General features: G+C 44.3%; 1 protein-coding gene across 1 annotated transcript in view; it reads left to right on the plus strand.

Annotated features, from left to right (window-relative positions):
• LOC137971914 (serine-rich adhesin for platelets-like) overlaps positions 1–25,526 on the plus strand; it is a 56,709-nt gene that overhangs the window by 19,757 nt on the left and 11,426 nt on the right. The window contains exons 2-3 of the mRNA XM_068818656.1: positions 21,068–21,121; positions 22,610–22,654. Coding sequence (XP_068674757.1) covers positions 21,068–21,121; positions 22,610–22,654 — 99 coding nt within the window. The remainder of the gene's footprint in view (positions 1–21,067; positions 21,122–22,609; positions 22,655–25,526) is intronic.

Here is a 25,526-nt window from a genome sequence, read left to right on the forward strand (position 1 = left end):
CTCCGAAACAGTTTCACCATCTGTAAGCACAAGTGTTTCCAGCTCAGTAAGCTTGTCTAAAAGTGACTTGGTGTCCTTCAGCCAAAGACATTCATCTTTAACCAGGTTGTCTCAAAGTCAAGCATCTTCTGTCACACCAAGTGTTTCGTCATCCACATCTATCTCGGAAAGTGTGTCGTCTTCTTTGAGCTTAAGTATTTCGTGTTCATCGAGTGTCTTCCAAAGTGCTTCCAAATCTGTCATCCGGAGTGCTTCATCTTCAACACGCAACATTTATAGTGGGTCATGGTCTACTAGCCGGTCTCAGAGCAAATCCCAATCTCTGTTTTCCACAGTGTCCTCTGCAACAAGCATTACTTCGGAATCAAACGCTGTCAGCCAAACTGTGTCAGCCTCAACAAGAATCTCCGAAACAGTTTCACCATCTGTAAGCACAAGTGTTTCCAGGTCAGTAAGCTTGTCTAAAAGTGACTCGGTGTCCTTCAGCCAAAGAGATTCATCTTTAACCAGGTTGTCTCAAAGTCAAGCGTCTTCTGTCACACCAAGTGTTTCGTCATCCACATCTATCTCGGAAAGTGTGTCGTCTTCTTTCAGCTCAAGTATTTCGTTGTCATCGAGTGTCTTCCAAAGTGCTTCCAAATCTGTCAGCCGGAGTGCTTCATCTTCAACAAGCAACATTCATAAAGGGTCCTTGTCTGCTAGCCGATCTCAGAACAAATCCCAATCTATGTTTTCCACAGTGTCCTCTGCAACAAGCATTACTTCAAAATCAAACTCTGTCAGCCAAACTGTGTCAACCTCAACAAGAATCTCCGAAACAGTTTCACCATCTGTAAGCACAAGTGTTTCCAGCTCAGTAAGCTTGTCTAAAAGTGACTCGGTGTCCTTGAGCCAAAGAGATTCATCTTTAACCAGGTTGTCTCAAAGTCAAGCGTCTTCTGTCACAACAAGTGTTTCGTCATCCACATCTATCTCGGAAAGTGTGTCGTCTTCTTTGAGCTCAAGTATTTCGTTGTCATCGAGTGTCTTCCAAAGTGCTTCCAAATCTGTCAGCCGGAGTGCTTCATCTTCAACAAGCAACATTCATAGTGGGTCCTTGTCTGCTAGCCAATCTCAGAACAAATCCCAATCTATGTTTTCCACAGTGTCCTCTGCAACAAGCATTACTTCAAAATTAAAGTCTGTCAGCCAAACTGTGTCAACCTCAACAAGAATCTCCGAAACAGTTTCACCATCTGTAAGCACAAGTGTTTCCAGCTCAGTAAGCTTGTCTAAAAGTGCCTCGGTGTCCTTCAGCCAAAGAGATTCATCTTTAACCAGGTTGTCTCAAAGTCAAGCGTCTTCTGTCACACCAAGTGTTTCGTCATCCACATCTATCTCGGAAAGTGTGTCGTCTTCTTTGAGCTCAAGTATTTCGTTGTCATCGAGTGTTTTCCAAAGTGCTTCCAAATCTGTCAGCCGGAGTACTTCATCTTCCACAAGCAACATTCATAGTGGGTCCTTGTCTGCTAGCCAATCTCAGAACAAATCCCAATCTGTGTTTTCCACAGTGTCCTCTGCAACAAGCATTACTTCAAAATTAAACTCTGTCAGCCAAACTGTGTCAACCTCAACAAGAATCTCCGAAACAGTTTCACCATCTGTAAGCACAAGTGTTTCCAGCTCAGTAAGCTTGTCTAAAAGTGCCTCGGTGTCCTTCAGCCAAAGAGATTCATCTTTAACCAGGTTGTCTCAAAGTCAAGCGTCTTCTGTCACACCAAGTGTTTCGTCATCCACATCTATCTCGGAAAGTTTGTCGTCTTCTTTGAGCTCAAGTATTTCGTTGTCATCGAGTGTCTTCCAAAGTGCTTCCAAATCTGTCAGCCGGAGGGTTTCATCTTCAACAAGCAACATTCATAGTGGGTCATTGTCTACTAGCCGGTCTCAGAGCAAATCCCAATGTCTGTTTTCCACAGTGTCATCTGCAACAAGCATTACTTCGGAATCAAACTCTGTCAGCCAAACTGTGTCAACCTCAACAAGAATCTCCGAAACAGTTTCACCATCTGTAAGCACAAGTGTTTCCAGCTCAGTAAGCTTGTCTAAAAGTGACTCGGTGTCCTTGAGCCAAAGAGATTCATCTTTAACCAGGTTGTCTCAAAGTCAAGCGTCTTCTGTCACACCAAGTGTTTCGTCATCCACATCTATCTCGGAAAGTGTGTCGTCTTCTTTGAGCTCAAGTATTTCGTTGTCATCGAGTGTCTTCCAAAGTGCTTCCAAATCTGTCAGCCGGAGTGCTTCATCTTCAACAAGCAACATTCATAGTGGGTCATTGTCTACTAGCCGGTCTCAGAGCAAATCCCAATCTCTGTTTTCCACAGTGTCATCTGCAACAAGCATTACTTCGGAATCAAACTCTGTCAGCCAAACTGTGTCAACCTCAACAAGAATCTCCGAAACAGTTTCACCATCTGTAAGCACAAGGGTTTCCAGCTCAGTAAGCTTGTCTAAAAGTGACTCGGTGTCCTTCAGCCAAAGAGATTCATCTTTAACCAGGTTGTCTCAAAGTCAAGCGTCTTCTGTCACACCAAGTGTTTCGTCATCCACATCTATCTCGGAAAGTGTGTCGTCTTCTTTGAGCTCAAGTATTTCGTTGTCATCGAGTGTCTTCCAAAGTGCTTCCAAATCTGTCAGCCGGAGTGCTTCATCTTCAACAAGCAACATTCATAGTGGGTCATTGTCTACTAGCCGGTCTCAGAGCAAATCCCAATCTCTGTTTTCCACAGTGTCCTCTGCAACAAGCATTACTTCGGAATCAAACTCTGTCAGCCAAACTGTGTCAACCTCAACAAGAATCTCCGAAACAGTTTCACCATCTGTAAGCACAAGTGTTTCCAGCTCAGTAAGCTTGTCTAAAAGTGCCTCGGTGTCCTTCAGCCAAAGAGATTCATCTTTAACCAGGTTGTCTCAAAGTCAAGCGTCTTCTGTCACACCAAGTGTTTCGTCATCCACATCTATCTCGGAAAGTGTGTCGTCTTCTTTGAGCTCAAGTATTTCGTTGTCATCGAGTGTCTTCCAAAGTGCTTCCAAATCTGTCAGCCGGAGTGCTTCATCTTCAACACGCAACATTCATAGTGGGTCATTGTCTACTAGCCGGTCTCAGAGCAAATCCCAATCTCTGTTTTCCACAGTGTCCTCTGCAACAAGCATTACTTCTGAATTAAACTCTGTCAGCCAAACTGTGTCACCCTCAACAAGAATCTCCGAAACAGTTTCACCATCTGTAAGCACAAGTGTTTCCAGCTCAGTAAGCTTTTCTAAAAGTGCCTCGGTGTCCTTCAGCCAAAGAGGTTCATCTTTAACCAGGTTGTCTCAAAGTCAAGCGTCTTCTTTCACACCAAGTGTTTCGTCATCCACATCTATCTCGGAAAGTGTGTCGTCTTCTTTGAGCTCAAGTATTTCGTTGTCATCGAGTGTCTTCCAAAGTGCTTCCAAATCTGTCAGCCGGAGGGCTTCATCTTCAACAAGCAACATTCATAGTGGGTCATTGTCTACTAGCCGGTCTCAGAGCAAATCCCAATCTCTGTTTTCCACAGTGTCCTCTGCAACAAGCATTACTTCGGAATCAAACTCTGTCAGCCAAACTGTGTCAACCTCAACAAGAATCTCCGAAACAGTTTCACCATCTGTAAGCACAAGTGTTTCCAGCTCAGTAAGCTTGTCTAAAAGTGACTCGGTGTCCTTCAGCCAAAGAGATTCATCTTTAACCAGGTTGTCTCAAAGTCAAGCGTCTTCTGTCACACCAAGTGTTTCGTCATTCACATCTATCTCGGAAAGTGTGTCGTCTTCTTTGAGCTCAAGTATTTCGTTGTCATCGAGTGTCTTCCAAAGTGCTTCCAAATCTGTCAGCCGGAGTGCTTCATCTTCAACAAGCAACATTCATAGTGGGTCATTGTCTACTAGCCGGTCTCAGAGCAAATCCCAATCTCTGTTTTCCACAGTGTCCTCTGCAACAAGCATTACTTCGGAATCAAACTCTGTCAGCAAAACTGTGTCAACCTCAACAAGAATCTCCGAAACAGTTTCACCATCTTTAAGCACAAGTGTTTCCAGCTCAATAAGCTTGTCTAAAAGTGACTCGGTGTCCTTCAGCCAAAGAGATTCATCTTTAACCAGGTTGTCTCAAAGCCAAGCGTCTTCTGTCACACCAAGTGTTTCGTCATCCACATCTATCTCGGAAAGTGTGTCGTCTTCTTTGAGCTCAAGTATTTCGTTGTCATCGAGTGTCTTCCAAAGTGCTTTTAAATCTGTCAGCCGGAGTGCTTCATCTTCAACAAGCAACATTCATAGTGGGTCATTGTCTACTAGCCGGTCTCAGAGCAAATCCCAATCTCTGTTTTCCACAGTGTCCACTGCAACAAGCATTACTTCGGAATCAAACTCTGTCAGCCAAACTGTGTCAACCTCAACAAGAATCTCCGAAACAGTTTCACCATCTGTAAGCACAAGTGTTTCCAGCTCAATAAGCTTGTCTAAAAGTGACTCGATGTCCTTCAGCCAAAGAGATTCATCATTAACCAGGTTGTCTCAAAGTCAAGCGTCTTCTGTCACACCAAGTGTTTCGTCATCCACATCTATCTCGGAAAGTGTGTCGTCTTCTTTGAGCTCAAGTATTTCGTTGTCATCGAGTGTCTTCCAAAGTGTTTCCAAATCTGTCAGCCGGAGTGCTTCATCTTCAACAAGCAACATTCATAGTGGGTCATTGTCTACTAGCCGGTTTCAGAGCAAATCCCAATCTCTGTTTTCCACAGTGTCCTCTGCAACAAGCATTACTTCGGAATCAAACTCTGTCAGCCAAACTGTGTCAACCTCAACAAGAATCTCCGAAACAGTTTCACCATCTGTAAGCACAAGTGTTTCCTTCTCAGTAAGCTTGTCTAAAAGTGACTCGGTGTCCTTCAGCCAAAGAGATTCATCTTTAACCAGGTTGTCTCAAAGTCAAGCGTCTTCTGTTACACCAAGTGTTTCGTCATCCACATCTATCTCGGAAAGTGTGTCGTCTTCTTTGAGCTCAAGTATTTCGTTGTCATCGAGTGTCTTCCAAAGTGCTTCCAAATCTGTCAGCCGGAGTGCTTCATCTTCAACAAGCAACATTCATAGTGGGTCATTGTCTACTAGCCGGTCTCAGAGCAAATCCCAATCTCTGTTTTCCACAGTGTCCTCTGCAACAAGCATTACTTCGGAATCAAACTCTGTGAGCCAAACTGTGTCAACCTCAACAATAATCTCCGAAACAGTTTCACCATCTGTAAGCACAAGTGTTTCCTTCTCAGTAAGCTTGTCTAAAAGTGACTCGGTGTCCTTCAGCCAAAGAGATTCATCTTTAACCAGGTTGTCTCAAAGTCAAGCGTCTTCTGTCACACCAAGTGTTTCGTCATCCACATCTATCTCGGAAAGTGTGTCGTCTTCTTTGAGCTCAAGTATTTCGTTGTCATCGAGTGTCTTCCAAAGTGCTTCCAAATCTGTCAGCCGGAGTGCTTCATCTTCAACAAGCAACATTCATAGTGGGTCATTGTCTACTAGCCGGTCTCAGAGCAAATCCCAATCTCTGTTTTCCACAGTGTCCTCTGCAACAAGCATTACTTCGGAATCAAACTCTGTCAGCAAAACTGTGTCAACCTCAACAAGAATCTCCGAAACAGTTTCACCATCTGTAAGCACAAGTGTTTCCAGCTCAATAAGCTTGTCTAAAAGTGACTCGGTGTCCTTCAGCCAAAGAGATTCATCTTTAACCAGGTTGTCTCAAAGCCAAGCGTCTTCTGTCACACCAAGTGTTTCGTCATCCACATCTATCTGGGAAAGCGTGTCGTCTTCTTTGAGCTCAAGTATTTCGTTGTCATCGAGTGTCTTCCAAAGTGCTTCCAAATCTGTCAGCCGGAGTGCTTCATCTTCAACAAGCAACATTCATAGTGGGTCATTGTCTACTAGCCGGTCTCAGAGAAAATCCCAATCTCTGTTTTCCACAGTGTCCACTGCAACAAGCATTACTTCGGAATCAAACTCTGTCAGCCAAACTGTGTCAACCTCAACAAGAATCTCCGAAACAGTTTCATTATCTGTAAGCACAAGTGTTTCCAGCTCAATAAGCTTGTCTAAAAGTGACTCGATGTCCTTCAGCCAAAGAGATTCATCTTTAACCAGGTTGTCTCAAAGTCAAGCCTCTTCTGTCACACCAAGTGTTTCGTCATCCACATCTATCTCGGAAAGTGTGTCGTCTTCTTTGAGCTCAAGTATTTCGTTGTCATCGAGTGTCTTCCAAAGTGCTTCCAAATCTGTCAGCCGGAGTGCTTCATCTTCAACAAGCAACATTCATAGTGGGTCATTGTCTACTAGCCGGTCTCAGAGCAAATCCCAATCTCTGTTTTCCACAGTGTCCTCTGCAACAAGCATTACTTCGGAATCAAACTCTGTGAGCCAAACTGTGTCAACCTCAACAATAATCTCCGAAACAGTTTCACCATCTGTAAGCACAAGTGTTTCCAGCTCAGTAAGCTTGTCTAAAAGTGACTCGGTGTCCTTCAGCCAAAGAGATTCATCTTTAACCAGGTTGTCTCAAAGTCAAGCGTCTTCTGTCACACCAAGTGTTTCGCCATCCACATCTATCTCGGAAAGTGTGTCGTCTTCTTTGAGCTCAAGTATTTCGTTGTCATCGAGTGTCTTCCAAAGTGCTTCCAAATCTGTCAACCGGAGTGCTTCATCTTCAACAAGCAACATTTATAGTGGGTCATTGTCTACTAGCCGGTCTCAGAGCAAATCCCAATCTCTGTTTTCCACAGTGTCCTCTGCAACAAGCATTACTTCGGAATCAAACTCTGTCAGCCAAACTGTGTCAACCTCAACAAGAATCTCCGAAACAGTTTCATTATCTGTAAGCACAAGTGTTTCCAGCTCAATAAGCTTGTCTAAAAGTGACTCGGTGTCCCTCAGCCAAAGAGATTCATCTTTAACCAGGTTGTCTCACAGTCAAGCGTCTTCTCTCACACCAAGTGTTTCGCCATCCACATCTATCTCGAAAAGTCTGTCGTCTTCTTTGAGCTCAAGTATTTCGTTGTCATCGAGTGTCTTTCAAAGTGCTTCCAAATCTGTCAGCCGGAATGCTTCATCTTCAACAAGCAACATTCATAGTGGGTCATTGTCTACTAGCCGGTCTCGGAGCAAATCCCAATCTCTGTTTTCCACAGTGTCCTCTGCAACAAGCATTACTTCGGAATCAAACTCTGTCAGCCAAACTGTGTCAACCTCATTAAGAATCTCCGAAACAGTTTCACCATCTGTAAGCACAAGTGTTTCCAGCTCAGTAAGCTTGTCTAAAAGTGACTCGGTGTCCTTCAGCCAAAGAGATTCATCTTTAACCAGGTTGTCTCAAAGTCAAGCGTCTTCTGTCACACCAAGTGTTTCGTCATCCACATCTATCTCGGAAAGTGTGTCGTCTTCTTTGAGCTCAAGTATTTCGTTGTCATCGAGTGTCTTCCAAAGTGCTTCCAAATCTGTCAGCCGGAGTGCTTCATCTTCAACAAGCAACATTCATAGTGGGTCATTGTCTACTAGCCGGTCTCAGAGCAAATCCCAATCTCTGTTTTCCACAGTGTCCTCTGCAACAAGCATTACTTCGGAATCAAACTCTGTCAGCCAAACTGTGTCAACCTCAACAAGAATCTCCGAAACAGTTTCACCATCTGTAAGCACAAGTGTTTCCAGCTCAGTAAGCTTGTCTAAAAGTGACTCGGTGTCCTTCAGCCAAAGAGATTCATCTTTAACCAGGTTGTCTCAAAGTCAAGCGTCTTCTGTTACACCAAGTGTTTCGTCATCCACATCTATCTCGGAAAGTGTGTCGTCTTCTTTGAGCTCAAGTATTTCGTTGTCATCGAGTGTCTTCCAAAGTGCTTCCAAATCTGTCAGCCGGAGTGCTTCATCTTCAACAAGCAACATTCATAGTGGGTCATTGTCTACTAGCCGGTCTCAGAGCAAATCCCAATCTCTGTTTTCCACAGTGTCCTCTGCAACAAGCATTACTTCGGAATCAAACTCTGTCAGCCAAACTGTGTCAACCTCAACAAGAATCTCCGAAACAGTTTCACCATCTGTAAGCACAAGTGTTTCCAGCTCAGTAAGCTTGTCTAAAAGTGACTCGGTGTCCTTCAGCCAAAGAGATTCATCTTTAACCAGGTTGTCTCAAAGTCAAGCGTCTTCTGTCACACCAAGTGTTTCGTCATCCACATCTATCTCGGAAAGTGTGTCGTCTTCTTTGAGCTCAAGTATTTCGTTGTCATCGAGTGTCTTCCAAAGTGCTTCCAAATCTGTCAGCCGGAGTGCTTCATCTTCAACAAGCAACATTCATAGTGGGTCATTGTCTACTAGCCGGTCTCAGAGCAAATCCCAATCTCTGTTTTCCACAGTGTCCTCTGCAAGAAGCATTACTTCGGAATCAAACTCTGTCAGCCAAACTGTGTCAACCTCAACAAGAATCTCCGAAACAGTTTCACCATCTGTAAGCACAAGTGTTTCCAGCTCAGTAAGCTTGTCTAAAAGTGACTCGGTGTCCTTCAGCCAAAGAGATTCATCTTTAACCAGGTTGTCTCAAAGTCAAGCGTCTTCTGTCACACCAAGTGTTTCGTCATCCACATCTATCTCGGAAAGTGTGTCGTCTTCTTTGAGCTCAAGTATTTCGTTGTCATCGAGTGTCTTCCAAAGTGCTTCCAAATCTGTCAGCCGGAGTGCTTCATCTTCAACAAGCAACATTCATAGTGGGTCATTGTCTACTAGCCGGTCTCAGAGCAAATCCCAATCTCTGTTTTCCACAGTGTCCTCTGCAAGAAGCATTACTTCGGAATCAAACTCTGTCAGCCAAACTGTGTCAACCTCAACAAGAATCTCCGAAACAGTTTCACCATCTGTAAGCACAAGTGTTTCCAGCTCAGTAAGCTTGTCTAAAAGTGACTCGGTGTCCTTCAGCCAAAGAGATTCATCTTTAACCAGGTTGTCTCAAAGTCAAGCGTCTTCTGTCACACCAAGTGTTTCGTCATCCACATCTATCTCGGAAAGTGTGTCGTCTTCTTTGAGCTCAAGTATTTCGTTGTCATCGAGTGTCTTCCAAAGTGCTTCCAAATCTGTCAGCCGGAGTGCTTCATCTTCAACAAGCAACATTCATAGTGGGTCATTGTCTACTAGCCGGTCTCAGAGCAAATCCCAATCTCTGTTTTCCACAGTGTCCTCTGCAACAAGCATTACTTCGGAATCAAACTCTGTCAGCCAAACTGTGTCAACCTCAACAAGAATCTCCGAAACAGTTTCACCATCTGTAAGCACAAGTGTTTCCAGCTCAGTAAGCTTGTCTAAAAGTGACTCGGTGTCCTTCAGCCAAAGAGATTCATCTTTAACCAGGTTGTCTCAAAGTCAAGCGTCTTCTGTCACACCAAGTGTTTCGTCATCCACATCTATCTCGGAAAGTGTGTCGTCTTCTTTGAGCTCAAGTATTTCGTTGTCATCGAGTGTCTTCCAAAGTGCTTCCAAATCTGTCAGCCGGAGTGCTTCATCTTCAACAAGCAACATTCATAGTGGGTCATTGTCTACTAGCCGGTCTCAGAGCAAATCCCAATCTCTGTTTTCCACAGTGTCCTCTGCAACAAGCATTACTTCGGAATCAAACTCTGTCAGCCAAACTGTGTCAACCTCAACAAGAATCTCCGAAACAGTTTCACCATCTGTAAGCACAAGTGTTTCCAGCTCAGTAAGCTTGTCTAAAAGTGACTCGGTGTCCTTCAGCCAAAGAGATTCATCTTTAACCAGGTTGTCTCAAAGTCAAGCGTCTTCTGTCACACCAAGTGTTTCGTCATCCACATCTATCTCGGAAAGTGTGTCGTCTTCTTTGAGCTCAAGTATTTCGTTGTCATCGAGTGTCTTCCAAAGTGCTTCCAAATCTGTCAGCCGGAGTGCTTCATCTTCAACAAGCAACATTCATAGTGGGTCATTGTCTACTAGCCGGTCTCAGAGCAAATCCCAATCTCTGTTTTCCACAGTGTCCTCTGCAACAAGCATTACTTCGGAATCAAACTCTGTCAGCCAAACTGTGTCAACCTCAACAAGAATCTCCGAAACAGTTTCACCATCTGTAAGCACAAGTGTTTCCAGCTCAGTAAGCTTGTCTAAAAGTGACTCGGTGTCCTTCAGCCAAAGAGATTCATCTTTAACCAGGTTGTCTCAAAGTCAAGCGTCTTCTGTCACACCAAGTGTTTCGTCATCCACATCTATCTCGGAAAGTGTGTCGTCTTCTTTGAGCTCAAGTATTTCGTTGTCATCGAGTGTCTTCCAAAGTGCTTCCAAATCTGTCAGCCGGAGTGCTTCATCTTCAACAAGCAACATTCATAGTGGGTCATTGTCTACTAGCCGGTCTCAGAGCAAATCCCAATCTCTGTTTTCCACAGTGTCCTCTGCAACAAGCATTACTTCGGAATCAAACTCTGTCAGCCAAACTGTGTCAACCTCAACAAGAATCTCCGAAACAGTTTCACCATCTGTAAGCACAAGTGTTTCCAGCTCAGTAAGCTTGTCTAAAAGTGACTCGGTGTCCTTCAGCCAAAGAGATTCATCTTTAACCAGGTTGTCTCAAAGTCAAGCGTCTTCTGTCACACCAAGTGTTTCGTCATCCACATCTATCTCGGAAAGTGTGTCGTCTTCTTTGAGCTCAAGTATTTCGTTGTCATCGAGTGTCTTCCAAAGTGCTTCCAAATCTGTCAGCCGGAGTGCTTCATCTTCAACAAGCAACATTCATAGTGGGTCATTGTCTACTAGCCGGTCTCAGAGCAAATCCCAATCTCTGTTTTCCACAGTGTCCTCTGCAAGAAGCATTACTTCGGAATCAAACTCTGTCAGCCAAACTGTGTCAACCTCAACAAGAATCTCCGAAACAGTTTCACCATCTGTAAGCACAAGTGTTTCCAGCTCAGTAAGCTTGTCTAAAAGTGACTCGGTGTCCTTCAGCCAAAGAGATTCATCTTTAACCAGGTTGTCTCAAAGTCAAGCGTCTTCTGTCACACCAAGTGTTTCGTCATCCACATCTATCTCGGAAAGTGTGTCGTCTTCTTTGAGCTCAAGTATTTCGTTGTCATCGAGTGTCTTCCAAAGTGCTTCCAAATCTGTCAGCCGGAGTGCTTCATCTTCAACAAGCAACATTCATAGTGGGTCATTGTCTACTAGCCGGTCTCAGAGCAAATCCCAATCTCTGTTTTCCACAGTGTCCTCTGCAACAAGCATTACTTCGGAATCAAACTCTGTCAGCCAAACTGTGTCAACCTCAACAAGAATCTCCGAAACAGTTTCACCATCTGTAAGCACAAGTGTTTCCAGCTCAGTAAGCTTGTCTAAAAGTGACTCGGTGTCCTTCAGCCAAAGAGATTCATCTTTAACCAGGTTGTCTCAAAGTCAAGCGTCTTCTGTCACACCAAGTGTTTCGTCATCCACATCTATCTCGGAAAGTGTGTCGTCTTCTTTGAGCTCAAGTATTTCGTTGTCATCGAGTGTCTTCCAAAGTGCTTCCAAATCTGTCAGCCGGAGTGCTTCATCTTCAACAAGCAACATTCATAGTGGGTCATTGTCTACTAGCCGGTCTCAGAGCAAATCCCAATCTCTGTTTTCCACAGTGTCCTCTGCAAGAAGCATTACTTCGGAATCAAACTCTGTCAGCCAAACTGTGTCAACCTCAACAAGAATCTCCGAAACAGTTTCACCATCTGTAAGCACAAGTGTTTCCAGCTCAGTAAGCTTGTCTAAAAGTGACTCGGTGTCCTTCAGCCAAAGAGATTCATCTTTAACCAGGTTGTCTCAAAGTCAAGCGTCTTCTGTCACACCAAGTGTTTCGTCATCCACATCTATCTCGGAAAGTGTGTCGTCTTCTTTGAGCTCAAGTATTTCGTTGTCATCGAGTGTCTTCCAAAGTGCTTCCAAATCTGTCAGCCGGAGTGCTTCATCTTCAACAAGCAACATTCATAGTGGGTCATTGTCTACTAGCCGGTCTCAGAGCAAATCCCAATCTCTGTTTTCCACAGTGTCCTCTGCAACAAGCATTACTTCGGAATCAAACTCTGTCAGCCAAACTGTGTCAACCTCAACAAGAATCTCCGAAACAGTTTCACCATCTGTAAGCACAAGTGTTTCCAGCTCAGTAAGCTTGTCTAAAAGTGACTCGGTGTCCTTCAGCCAAAGAGATTCATCTTTAACCAGGTTGTCTCAAAGTCAAGCGTCTTCTGTCACACCAAGTGTTTCGTCATCCACATCTATCTCGGAAAGTGTGTCGTCTTCTTTGAGCTCAAGTATTTCGTTGTCATCGAGTGTCTTCCAAAGTGCTTCCAAATCTGTCAGCCGGAGTGCTTCATCTTCAACAAGCAACATTCATAGTGGGTCATTGTCTACTAGCCGGTCTCAGAGCAAATCCCAATCTCTGTTTTCCACAGTGTCCTCTGCAAGAAGCATTACTTCGGAATCAAACTCTGTCAGCCAAACTGTGTCAACCTCAACAAGAATCTCCGAAACAGTTTCACCATCTGTAAGCACAAGTGTTTCCAGCTCAGTAAGCTTGTCTAAAAGTGACTCGGTGTCCTTCAGCCAAAGAGATTCATCTTTAACCAGGTTGTCTCAAAGTCAAGCGTCTTCTGTCACACCAAGTGTTTCGTCATCCACATCTATCTCGGAAAGTGTGTCGTCTTCTTTGAGCTCAAGTATTTCGTTGTCATCGAGTGTCTTCCAAAGTGCTTCCAAATCTGTCAGCCGGAGTGCTTCATCTTCAACAAGCAACATTCATAGTGGGTCATTGTCTACTAGCCGGTCTCAGAGCAAATCCCAATCTCTGTTTTCCACAGTGTCCTCTGCAAGAAGCATTACTTCGGAATCAAACTCTGTCAGCCAAACTGTGTCAACCTCAACAAGAATCTCCGAAACAGTTTCACCATCTGTAAGCACAAGTGTTTCCAGCTCAGTAAGCTTGTCTAAAAGTGACTCGGTGTCCTTCAGCCAAAGAGATTCATCTTTAACCAGGTTGTCTCAAAGTCAAGCGTCTTCTGTCACACCAAGTGTTTCGTCATCCACATCTATCTCGGAAAGTGTGTCGTCTTCTTTGAGCTCAAGTATTTCGTTGTCATCGAGTGTCTTCCAAAGTGCTTCCAAATCTGTCAGCCGGAGTGCTTCATCTTCAACAAGCAACATTCATAGTGGGTCATTGTCTACTAGCCGGTCTCAGAGCAAATCCCAATCTCTGTTTTCCACAGTGTCCTCTGCAACAAGCATTACTTCGGAATCAAACTCTGTCAGCCAAACTGTGTCAACCTCAACAAGAATCTCCGAAACAGTTTCACCATCTGTAAGCACAAGTGTTTCCAGCTCAGTAAGCTTGTCTAAAAGTGACTCGGTGTCCTTCAGCCAAAGAGATTCATCTTTAACCAGGTTGTCTCAAAGTCAAGCGTCTTCTGTCACACCAAGTGTTTCGTCATCCACATCTATCTCGGAAAGTGTGTCGTCTTCTTTGAGCTCAAGTATTTCGTTGTCATCGAGTGTCTTCCAAAGTGCTTCCAAATCTGTCAGCCGGAGTGCTTCATCTTCAACAAGCAACATTCATAGTGGGTCATTGTCTACTAGCCGGTCTCAGAGCAAATCCCAATCTCTGTTTTCCACAGTGTCCTCTGCAAGAAGCATTACTTCGGAATCAAACTCTGTCAGCCAAACTGTGTCAACCTCAACAAGAATCTCCGAAACAGTTTCACCATCTGTAAGCACAAGTGTTTCCAGCTCAGTAAGCTTGTCTAAAAGTGACTCGGTGTCCTTCAGCCAAAGAGATTCATCTTTAACCAGGTTGTCTCAAAGTCAAGCGTCTTCTGTCACACCAAGTGTTTCGTCATCCACATCTATCTCGGAAAGTGTGTCGTCTTCTTTGAGCTCAAGTATTTCGTTGTCATCGAGTGTCTTCCAAAGTGCTTCCAAATCTGTCAGCCGGAGTGCTTCATCTTCAACAAGCAACATTCATAGTGGGTCATTGTCTACTAGCCGGTCTCAGAGCAAATCCCAATCTCTGTTTTCCACAGTGTCCTCTGCAACAAGCATTACTTCGGAATCAAACTCTGTCAGCCAAACTGTGTCAACCTCAACAAGAATCTCCGAAACAGTTTCACCATCTGTAAGCACAAGTGTTTCCAGCTCAGTAAGCTTGTCTAAAAGTGACTCGGTGTCCTTCAGCCAAAGAGATTCATCTTTAACCAGGTTGTCTCAAAGTCAAGCGTCTTCTGTCACACCAAGTGTTTCGTCATCCACATCTATCTCGGAAAGTGTGTCGTCTTCTTTGAGCTCAAGTATTTCGTTGTCATCGAGTGTCTTCCAAAGTGCTTCCAAATCTGTCAGCCGGAGTGCTTCATCTTCAACAAGCAACATTCATAGTGGGTCATTGTCTACTAGCCGGTCTCAGAGCAAATCCCAATCTCTGTTTTCCACAGTGTCCTCTGCAAGAAGCATTACTTCGGAATCAAACTCTGTCAGCCAAACTGTGTCAACCTCAACAAGAATCTCCGAAACAGTTTCACCATCTGTAAGCACAAGTGTTTCCAGCTCAGTAAGCTTGTCTAAAAGTGACTCGGTGTCCTTCAGCCAAAGAGATTCATCTTTAACCAGGTTGTCTCAAAGTCAAGCGTCTTCTGTCACACCAAGTGTTTCGTCATCCACATCTATCTCGGAAAGTGTGTCGTCTTCTTTGAGCTCAAGTATTTCGTTGTCATCGAGTGTCTTCCAAAGTGCTTCCAAATCTGTCAGCCGGAGTGCTTCATCTTCAACAAGCAACATTCATAGTGGGTCATTGTCTACTAGCCGGTCTCAGAGCAAATCCCAATCTCTGTTTTCCACAGTGTCCTCTGCAAGAAGCATTACTTCGGAATCAAACTCTGTCAGCCAAACTGTGTCAACCTCAACAAGAATCTCCGAAACAGTTTCACCATCTGTAAGCACAAGTGTTTCCAGCTCAGTAAGCTTGTCTAAAAGTGACTCGGTGTCCTTCAGCCAAAGAGATTCATCTTTAACCAGGTTGTCTCAAAGTCAAGCGTCTTCTGTCACACCAAGTGTTTCGTCATCCACATCTATCTCGGAAAGTGTGTCGTCTTCTTTGAGCTCAAGTATTTCGTTGTCATCGAGTGTCTTCCAAAGTGCTTCCAAATCTGTCAGCCGGAGTGCTTCATCTTCAACAAGCAACATTCATAGTGGGTCATTGTCTACTAGCCGGTCTCAGAGCAAATCCCAATCTCTGTTTTCCACAGTGTCCTCTGCAAGAAGCATTACTTCGGAATCAAACTCTGTCAGCCAAACTGTGTCAACCTCAACAAGAATCTCCGAAACAGTTTCACCATCTGTAAGCACAAGTGTTTCCAGCTCAGTAAGCTTGTCTAAAAGTGACTCGGTGTCCTTCAGCCAAAGAGATTCATCTTTAACCAGGTTGTCTCAAAGTCAAGCGTCTTCTGTCACACCAAGTGTTTCGTCATCCACATCTATCTCGGAAAGTGTGTCGTCTTCTTTGAGCTCAAGTATTTCGTTGTCATCGAGTGTCTTCCAAAGTGCTTCCAAATCTGTCAGCCGGAGTGCTTCATCTTCAACAAGCAACATTCATAGTGGGTCATTGTCTACTAGCCGGTCTCAGAGCAAATCCCAATCTCTGTTTTCCACAGTGTCCTCTGCAACAAGCATTACTTCGGAATCAAACTCTGTCAGCCAAACTGTGTCAACCTCAACAAGAATCTCCGAAACAGTTTCACCATCTGTAAGCACAAGTGTTTCCAGCTCAGTAAGCTTGTCTAAAAGTGACTCGGTGTCCTTCAGCCAAAGAGATTCATCTTTAACCAGGTTGTCTCAAAGTCAAGCGTCTTCTGTCACACCAAGTGTTTCGTCATCCACATCTATCTCGGAAAGTGTGTCGTCTTCTTTGAGCTCAAGTATTTCGTTGTCATCGAGTGTCTTCCAAAGTGCTTCCAAATCTGTCAGCCGGAGTGCTTCATCTTCAACAAGCAACATTCATAGTGGGTCATTGTCTACTAGCCGGTCTCAGAGCAAATCCCAATCTCTGTTTTCCACAGTGTCCTCTGCAAGAAGCATTACTTCGGAATCAAACTCTGTCAGCCAAACTGTGTCAACCTCAACAAGAATCTCCGAAACAGTTTCACCATCTGTAAGCACAAGTGTTTCCAGCTCAGTAAGCTTGTCTAAAAGTGACTCGGTGTCCTTCAGCCAAAGAGATTCATCTTTAACCAGGTTGTCTCAAAGTCAAGCGTCTTCTGTCACACCAAGTGTTTCGTCATCCACATCTATCTCGGAAAGTGTGTCGTCTTCTTTGAGCTCAAGTATTTCGTTGTCATCGAGTGTCTTCCAAAGTGCTTCCAAATCTGTCAGCCGGAGTGCTTCATCTTCAACAAGCAACATTCATAGTGGGTCATTGTCTACTAGCCGGTCTCAGAGCAAATCCCAATCTCTGTTTTCCACAGTGTCCTCTGCAACAAGCATTACTTCGGAATCAAACTCTGTCAGCCAAACTGTGTCAACCTCAACAAGAATCTCCGAAACAGTTTCACCATCTGTAAGCACAAGTGTTTCCAGCTCAGTAAGCTTGTCTAAAAGTGACTCGGTGTCCTTCAGCCAAAGAGATTCATCTTTAACCAGGTTGTCTCAAAGTCAAGCGTCTTCTGTCACACCAAGTGTTTCGTCATCCACATCTATCTCGGAAAGTGTGTCGTCTTCTTTGAGCTCAAGTATTTCGTTGTCATCGAGTGTCTTCCAAAGTGCTTCCAAATCTGTCAGCCGGAGTGCTTCATCTTCAACAAGCAACATTCATAGTGGGTCATTGTCTACTAGCCGGTCTCAGAGCAAATCCCAATCTCTGTTTTCCACAGTGTCCTCTGCAACAAGCATTACTTCGGAATCAAACTCTGTCAGCCAAACTGTGTCAACCTCAACAAGAATCTCCGAAACAGTTTCACCATCTGTAAGCACAAGTGTTTCCAGCTCAGTAAGCTTGTCTAAAAGTGACTCGGTGTCCTTCAGCCAAAGAGATTCATCTTTAACCAGGTTGTCTCAAAGTCAAGCGTCTTCTGTCACACCAAGTGTTTCGTCATCCACATCTATCTCGGAAAGTGTGTCGTCTTCTTTGAGCTCAAGTATTTCGTTGTCATCGAGTGTCTTCCAAAGTGCTTCCAAATCTGTCAGCCGGAGTGCTTCATCTTCAACAAGCAACATTCATAGTGGGTCATTGTCTACTAGCCGGTCTCAGAGCAAATCCCAATCTCTGTTTTCCACAGTGTCCTCTGCAAGAAGCATTACTTCGGAATCAAACTCTGTCAGCCAAACTGTGTCAACCTCAACAAGAATCTCCGAAACAGTTTCACCATCTGTAAGCACAAGTGTTTCCAGCTCAGTAAGCTTGTCTAAAAGTGACTCGGTGTCCTTCAGCCAAAGAGATTCATCTTTAACCAGGTTGTCTCAAAGTCAAGCGTCTTCTGTCACACCAAGTGTTTCGTCATCCACATCTATCTCGGAAAGTGTGTCGTCTTCTTTGAGCTCAAGTATTTCGTTGTCATCGAGTGTCTTCCAAAGTGCTTCCAAATCTGTCAGCCGGAGTGCTTCATCTTCAACAAGCAACATTCATAGTGGGTCATTGTCTACTAGCCGGTCTCAGAGCAAATCCCAATCTCTGTTTTCCACAGTGTCCTCTGCAACAAGCATTACTTCGGAATCAAACTCTGTCAGCCAAACTGTGTCAACCTCAACAAGAATCTCCGAAACAGTTTCACCATCTGTAAGCACAAGTGTTTCCAGCTCAGTAAGCTTGTCTAAAAGTGACTCGGTGTCCTTCAGCCAAAGAGATTCATCTTTAACCAGGTTGTCTCAAAGTCAAGCGTCTTCTGTCACACCAAGTGTTTCGTCATCCACATCTATCTCGGAAAGTGTGTCGTCTTCTTTGAGCTCAAGTATTTCGTTGTCATCGAGTGTCTTCCAAAGTGCTTCCAAATCTGTCAGCCGGAGTGCTTCATCTTCAACAAGCAACATTCATAGTGGGTCATTGTCTACTAGCCGGTCTCAGAGCAAATCCCAATCTCTGTTTTCCACAGTGTCCTCTGCAAGAAGCATTACTTCGGAATCAAACTCTGTCAGCCAAACTGTGTCAACCTCAACAAGAATCTCCGAAACAGTTTCACCATCTGTAAGCACAAGTGTTTCCAGCTCAGTAAGCTTGTCTAAAAGTGACTCGGTGTCCTTCAGCCAAAGAGATTCATCTTTAACCAGGTTGTCTCAAAGTCAAGCGTCTTCTGTCACACCAAGTGTTTCGTCATCCACATCTATCTCGGAAAGTGTGTCGTCTTCTTTGAGCTCAAGTATTTCGTTGTCATCGAGTGTCTTCCAAAGTGCTTCCAAATCTGTCAGCCGGAGTGCTTCATCTTCAACAAGCAACATTCATAGTGGGTCATTGTCTACTAGCCGGTCTCAGAGCAAATCCCAATCTCTGTTTTCCACAGTGTCCTCTGCAACAAGCATTACTTCGGAATCAAACTCTGTCAGCCAAACTGTGTCAACCTCAACAAGAATCTCCGAAACAGTTTCACCATCTGTAAGCACAAGTGTTTCCAGCTCAGTAAGCTTGTCTAAAAGTGACTCGGTGTCCTTCAGCCAAAGAGATTCATCTTTAACCAGGTTGTCTCAAAGTCAAGCGTCTTCTGTCACACCAAGTGTTTCGTCATCCACATCTATCTCGGAAAGTGTGTCGTCTTCTTTGAGCTCAAGTATTTCGTTGTCATCGAGTGTCTTCCAAAGTGCTTCCAAATCTGTCAGCCGGAGTGCTTCATCTTCAACAAGCAACATTCATAGTGGGTCATTGTCTACTAGCCGGTCTCAGAGCAAATCCCAATCTCTGTTTTCCACAGTGTCCTCTGCAAGAAGCATTACTTCGGAATCAAACTCTGTCAGCCAAACTGTGTCAACCTCAACAAGAATCTCCGAAACAGTTTCACCATCTGTAAGCACAAGTGTTTCCAGCTCAGTAAGCTTGTCTAAAAGTGACTCGGTGTCCTTCAGCCAAAGAGATTCATCTTTAACCAGGTTGTCTCAAAGTCAAGCGTCTTCTGTCACACCAAGTGTTTCGTCATCCACATCTATCTCGGAAAGTGTGTCGTCTTCTTTGAGCTCAAGTATTTCGTTGTCATCGAGTGTCTTCCAAAGTGCTTCCAAATCTGTCAGCCGGAGTGCTTCATCTTCAACAAGCAACATTCATAGTGGGTCATTGTCTACTAGCCGGTCTCAGAGCAAATCCCAATCTCTGTTTTCCACAGTGTCCTCTGCAACAAGCATTACTTCGGAATCAAACTCTGTCAGCCAAACTGTGTCAACCTCAACAAGAATCTCCGAAACAGTTTCACCATCTGTAAGCACAAGTGTTTCCAGCTCAGTAAGCTTGTCTAAAAGTGACTCGGTGTCCTTCAGCCAAAGAGATTCATCTTTAACCAGGTTGTCTCAAAGTCAAGCGTCTTCTGTCACACCAAGTGTTTCGTCATCCACATCTATCTCGGAAAGTGTGTCGTCTTCTTTGAGCTCAAGTATTTCGTTGTCATCGAGTGTCTTCCAAAGTGCTTCCAAATCTGTCAGCCGGAGTGCTTCATCTTCAACAAGCAACATTCATAGTGGGTCATTGTCTACTAGCCGGTCTCAGAGCAAATCCCAATCTCTGTTTTCCACAGTGTCCTCTGCAACAAGCATTACTTCGGAATCAAACTCTGTCAGCCAAACTGTGTCAACCTCAACAAGAATCTCCGAAACAGTTTCACCATCTGTAAGCACAAGTGTTTCCAGCTCAGTAAGCTTGTCTAAAAGTGACTCGGTGTCCTTCAGCCAAAGAGATTCATCTTTAACCAGGTTGTCTCAAAGTCAAGCGTCTTCTGTCACACCAAGTGTTTCGTCATCCACATCTATCTCGGAAAGTGTGTCGTCTTCTTTGAGCTCAAGTATTTCGTTGTCATCGAGTGTCTTCCAAAGTGCTTCCAAATCTGTCAGCCGGAGTGCTTCATCTTCAACAAGCAACATTCATAGTGGGTCATTGTCTACTAGCCGGTCTCAGAGCAAATCCCAATCTCTGTTTTCCACAGTGTCCTCTGCAACAAGCATTACTTCGGAATCAAACTCTGTCAGCCAAACTGTGTCAACCTCAACAAGAATCTCCGAAACAGTTTCACCATCTGTAAGCACAAGTGTTTCCAGCTCAGTAAGCTTGTCTAAAAGTGACTCGGTGTCCTTCAGCCAAAGAGATTCATCTTTAACCAGGTTGTCTCAAAGTCAAGCGTCTTCTGTCACACCAAGTGTTTCGTCATCCACATCTATCTCGGAAAGTGTGTCGTCTTCTTTGAGCTCAAGTATTTCGTTGTCATCGAGTGTCTTCCAAAGTGCTTCCAAATCTGTCAGCCGGAGTGCTTCATCTTCAACAAGCAACATTCATAGTGGGTCATTGTCTACTAGCCGGTCTCAGAGCAAATCCCAATCTCTGTTTTCCACAGTGTCCTCTGCAACAAGCATTACTTCGGAATCAAACTCTGTCAGCCAAACTGTGTCAACCTCAACAAGAATCTCCGAAACAGTTTCACCATCTGTAAGCACAAGTGTTTCCAGCTCAGTAAGCTTGTCTAAAAGTGACTCGGTGTCCTTCAGCCAAAGAGATTCATCTTTAACCAGGTTGTCTCAAAGTCAAGCGTCTTCTGTCACACCAAGTGTTTCGTCATCCACATCTATCTCGGAAAGTGTGTCGTCTTCTTTGAGCTCAAGTATTTCGTTGTCATCGAGTGTCTTCCAAAGTGCTTCCAAATCTGTCAGCCGGAGTGCTTCATCTTCAACAAGCAACATTCATAGTGGGTCATTGTCTACTAGCCGGTCTCAGAGCAAATCCCAATCTCTGTTTTCCACAGTGTCCTCTGCAACAAGCATTACTTCGGAATCAAACTCTGTCAGCCAAACTGTGTCAACCTCAACAAGAATCTCCGAAACAGTTTCACCATCTGTAAGCACAAGTGTTTCCAGCTCAGTAAGCTTGTCTAAAAGTGACTCGGTGTCCTTCAGCCAAAGAGATTCATCTTTAACCAGGTTGTCTCAAAGTCAAGCGTCTTCTGTCACACCAAGTGTTTCGTCATCCACATCTATCTCGGAAAGTGTGTCGTCTTCTTTGAGCTCAAGTATTTCGTTGTCATCGAGTGTCTTCCAAAGTGCTTCCAAATCTGTCAGCCGGAGTGCTTCATCTTCAACAAGCAACATTCATAGTGGGTCATTGTCTACTAGCCGGTCTCAGAGCAAATCCCAATCTCTGTTTTCCACAGTGTCCTCTGCAACAAGCATTACTTCGGAATCAAACTCTGTCAGCCAAACTGTGTCAACCTCAACAAGAATCTCCGAAACAGTTTCACCATCTGTAAGCACAAGTGTTTCCAGCTCAGTAAGCTTGTCTAAAAGTGACTCGGTGTCCTTCAGCCAAAGAGATTCATCTTTAACCAGGTTGTCTCAAAGTCAAGCGTCTTCTGTCACACCAAGTGTTTCGTCATCCACATCTATCTCGGAAAGTGTGTCGTCTTCTTTGAGCTCAAGTATTTCGTTGTCATCGAGTGTCTTCCAAAGTGCTTCCAAATCTGTCAGCCGGAGTGCTTCATCTTCAACAAGCAACATTCATAGTGGGTCATTGTCTACTAGCCGGTCTCAGAGCAAATCCCAATCTCTGTTTTCCACAGTGTCCTCTGCAAGAAGCATTACTTCGGAATCAAACTCTGTCAGCCAAACTGTGTCAACCTCAACAAGAATCTCCGAAACAGTTTCACCATCTGTAAGCACAAGTGTTTCCAGCTCAGTAAGCTTGTCTAAAAGTGACTCGGTGTCCTTCAGCCAAAGAGATTCATCTTTAACCAGGTTGTCTCAAAGTCAAGCGTCTTCTGTCACACCAAGTGTTTCGTCATCCACATCTATCTCGGAAAGTGTGTCGTCTTCTTTGAGCTCAAGTATTTCGTTGTCATCGAGTGTCTTCCAAAGTGCTTCCAAATCTGTCAGCCGGAGTGCTTCATCTTCAACAAGCAACATTCATAGTGGGTCATTGTCTACTAGCCGGTCTCAGAGCAAATCCCAATCTCTGTTTTCCACAGTGTCCTCTGCAAGAAGCATTACTTCGGAATCAAACTCTGTCAGCCAAACTGTGTCAACCTCAACAAGAATCTCCGAAACAGTTTCACCATCTGTAAGCACAAGTGTTTCCAGCTCAGTAAGCTTGTCTAAAAGTGACTCGGTGTCCTTCAGCCAAAGAGATTCATCTTTAACCAGGTTGTCTCAAAGTCAAGCGTCTTCTGTCACACCAAGTGTTTCGTCATCCACATCTATCTCGGAAAGTGTGTCGTCTTCTTTGAGCTCAAGTATTTCGTTGTCATCGAGTGTCTTCCAAAGTGCTTCCAAATCTGTCAGCCGGAGTGCTTCATCTTCAACAAGCAACATTCATAGTGGGTCATTGTCTACTAGCCGGTCTCAGAGCAAATCCCAATCTCTGTTTTCCACAGTGTCCTCTGCAAGAAGCATTACTTCGGAATCAAACTCTGTCAGCCAAACTGTGTCAACCTCAACAAGAATCTCCGAAACAGTTTCACCATCTGTAAGCACAAGTGTTTCCAGCTCAGTAAGCTTGTCTAAAAGTGACTCGGTGTCCTTCAGCCAAAGAGATTCATCTTTAACCAGGTTGTCTCAAAGTCAAGCGTCTTCTGTCACACCAAGTGTTTCGTCATCCACATCTATCTCGGAAAGTGTGTCGTCTTCTTTGAGCTCAAGTATTTCGTTGTCATCGAGTGTCTTCCAAAGTGCTTCCAAATCTGTCAGCCGGAGTGCTTCATCTTCAACAAGCAACATTCATAGTGGGTCATTGTCTACTAGCCGGTCTCAGAGCAAATCCCAATCTCTGTTTTCCACAGTGTCCTCTGCAACAAGCATTACTTCGGAATCAAACTCTGTCAGCCAAACTGTGTCAACCTCAACAAGAATCTCCGAAACAGTTTCACCATCTGTAAGCACAAGTGTTTCCAGCTCAGTAAGCTTGTCTAAAAGTGACTCGGTGTCCTTCAGCCAAAGAGATTCATCTTTAACCAGGTTGTCTCAAAGTCAAGCGTCTTCTGTCACACCAAGTGTTTCGTCATCCACATCTATCTCGGAAAGTGTGTCGTCTTCTTTGAGCTCAAGTATTTCGTTGTCATCGAGTGTCTTCCAAAGTGCTTCCAAATCTGTCAGCCGGAGTGCTTCATCTTCAACAAGCAACATTCATAGTGGGTCATTGTCTACTAGCCGGTCTCAGAGCAAATCCCAATCTCTGTTTTCCACAGTGTCCTCTGCAAGAAGCATTACTTCGGAATCAAACTCTGTCAGCCAAACTGTGTCAACCTCAACAAGAATCTCCGAAACAGTTTCACCATCTGTAAGCACAAGTGTTTCCAGCTCAGTAAGCTTGTCTAAAAGTGACTCGGTGTCCTTCAGCCAAAGAGATTCATCTTTAACCAGGTTGTCTCAAAGTCAAGCGTCTTCTGTCACACCAAGTGTTTCGTCATCCACATCTATCTCGGAAAGTGTGTCGTCTTCTTTGAGCTCAAGTATTTCGTTGTCATCGAGTGTCTTCCAAAGTGCTTCCAAATCTGTCAGCCGGAGTGCTTCATCTTCAACAAGCAACATTCATAGTGGGTCATTGTCTACTAGCCGGTCTCAGAGCAAATCCCAATCTCTGTTTTCCACAGTGTCCTCTGCAACAAGCATTACTTCGGAATCAAACTCTGTCAGCCAAACTGTGTCAACCTCAACAAGAATCTCCGAAACAGTTTCACCATCTGTAAGCACAAGTGTTTCCAGCTCAGTAAGCTTGTCTAAAAGTGACTCGGTGTCCTTCAGCCAAAGAGATTCATCTTTAACCAGGTTGTCTCAAAGTCAAGCGTCTTCTGTTACACCAAGTGTTTCGTCATCCACATCTATCTCGGAAAGTGTGTCGTCTTCTTTGAGCTCAAGTATTTCGTTGTCATCGAGTGTCTTCCAAAGTGCTTCCAAATCTGTCAGCCGGAGTGCTTCATCTTCAACAAGCAACATTCATAGTGGGTCATTGTCTACTAGCCGGTCTCAGAGCAAATCCCAATCTCTGTTTTCCACAGTGTCCTCTGCAAGAAGCATTACTTCGGAATCAAACTCTGTCAGCCAAACTGTGTCAACCTCAACAAGAATCTCCGAAACAGTTTCACCATCTGTAAGCACAAGTGTTTCCAGCTCAGTAAGCTTGTCTAAAAGTGACTCGGTGTCCTTCAGCCAAAGAGATTCATCTTTAACCAGGTTGTCTCAAAGTCAAGCGTCTTCTGTCACACCAAGTGTTTCGTCATCCACATCTATCTCGGAAAGTGTGTCGTCTTCTTTGAGCTCAAGTATTTCGTTGTCATCGAGTGTCTTCCAAAGTGCTTCCAAATCTGTCAGCCGGAGTGCTTCATCTTCAACAAGCAACATTCATAGTGGGTCATTGTCTACTAGCCGGTCTCAGAGCAAATCCCAATCTCTGTTTTCCACAGTGTCCTCTGCAACAAGCATTACTTCGGAATCAAACTCTGTCAGCCAAACTGTGTCAACCTCAACAAGAATCTCCGAAACAGTTTCACCATCTGTAAGCACAAGTGTTTCCAGCTCAGTAAGCTTGTCTAAAAGTGACTCGGTGTCCTTCAGCCAAAGAGATTCATCTTTAACCAGGTTGTCTCAAAGTCAAGCGTCTTCTATCACACCAAGTGTTTTGTCATCCACATCTATCTCGGAAAGTGTGTCGTCTTCTTTGAGCTCAAGTATTTCGTTGTCATCGAGTGTCTTCCAAAGTGCTTCCAAATCTGTCAGCCGGAGTGCTTCATCTTCAACAAGCAACATTCATAGTGGGTCATTGTCTACTAGCCGGTCTCAGAGCAAATCCCAATCTCTGTTTTCCACAGTGTCCTCTGCAACAAGCATTACTTCGGAATCAAACTCTGTCAGCCAAACTGTGTCAACCTCAACAAGAATCTCCGAAACAGTTTCACCATCTGTAAGCACAAGTGTTTCCAGCTCAGTAAGCTTGTCTAAAAGTGACTCGGTGTCCTTCAGCCAAAGAGATTCATCTTTAACCAGGTTGTCTCAAAGTCAAGCGTCTTCTGTTACACCAAGTGTTTCGTCATCCACATCTATCTCGGAAAGTGTGTCGTCTTCTTTGAGCTCAAGTATTTCGTTGTCATCGAGTGTCTTCCAAAGTGCTTCCAAATCTGTCAGCCGGAGTGCTTCATCTTCAACAAGCAACATTCATAGTGGGTCATTGTCTACTAGCCGGTCTCAGAGCAAATCCCAATCTCTGTTTTCCACAGTGTCCTCTGCAAGAAGCATTACTTCGGAATCAAACTCTGTCAGCCAAACTGTGTCAACCTCAACAAGAATCTCCGAAACAG

Source organism: Montipora foliosa, chromosome 1, assembly GCF_036669935.1.
Source record: "Montipora foliosa isolate CH-2021 chromosome 1, ASM3666993v2, whole genome shotgun sequence".
NCBI classification, from domain to species: Eukaryota; Metazoa; Cnidaria; class Anthozoa; order Scleractinia; family Acroporidae; genus Montipora; species Montipora foliosa.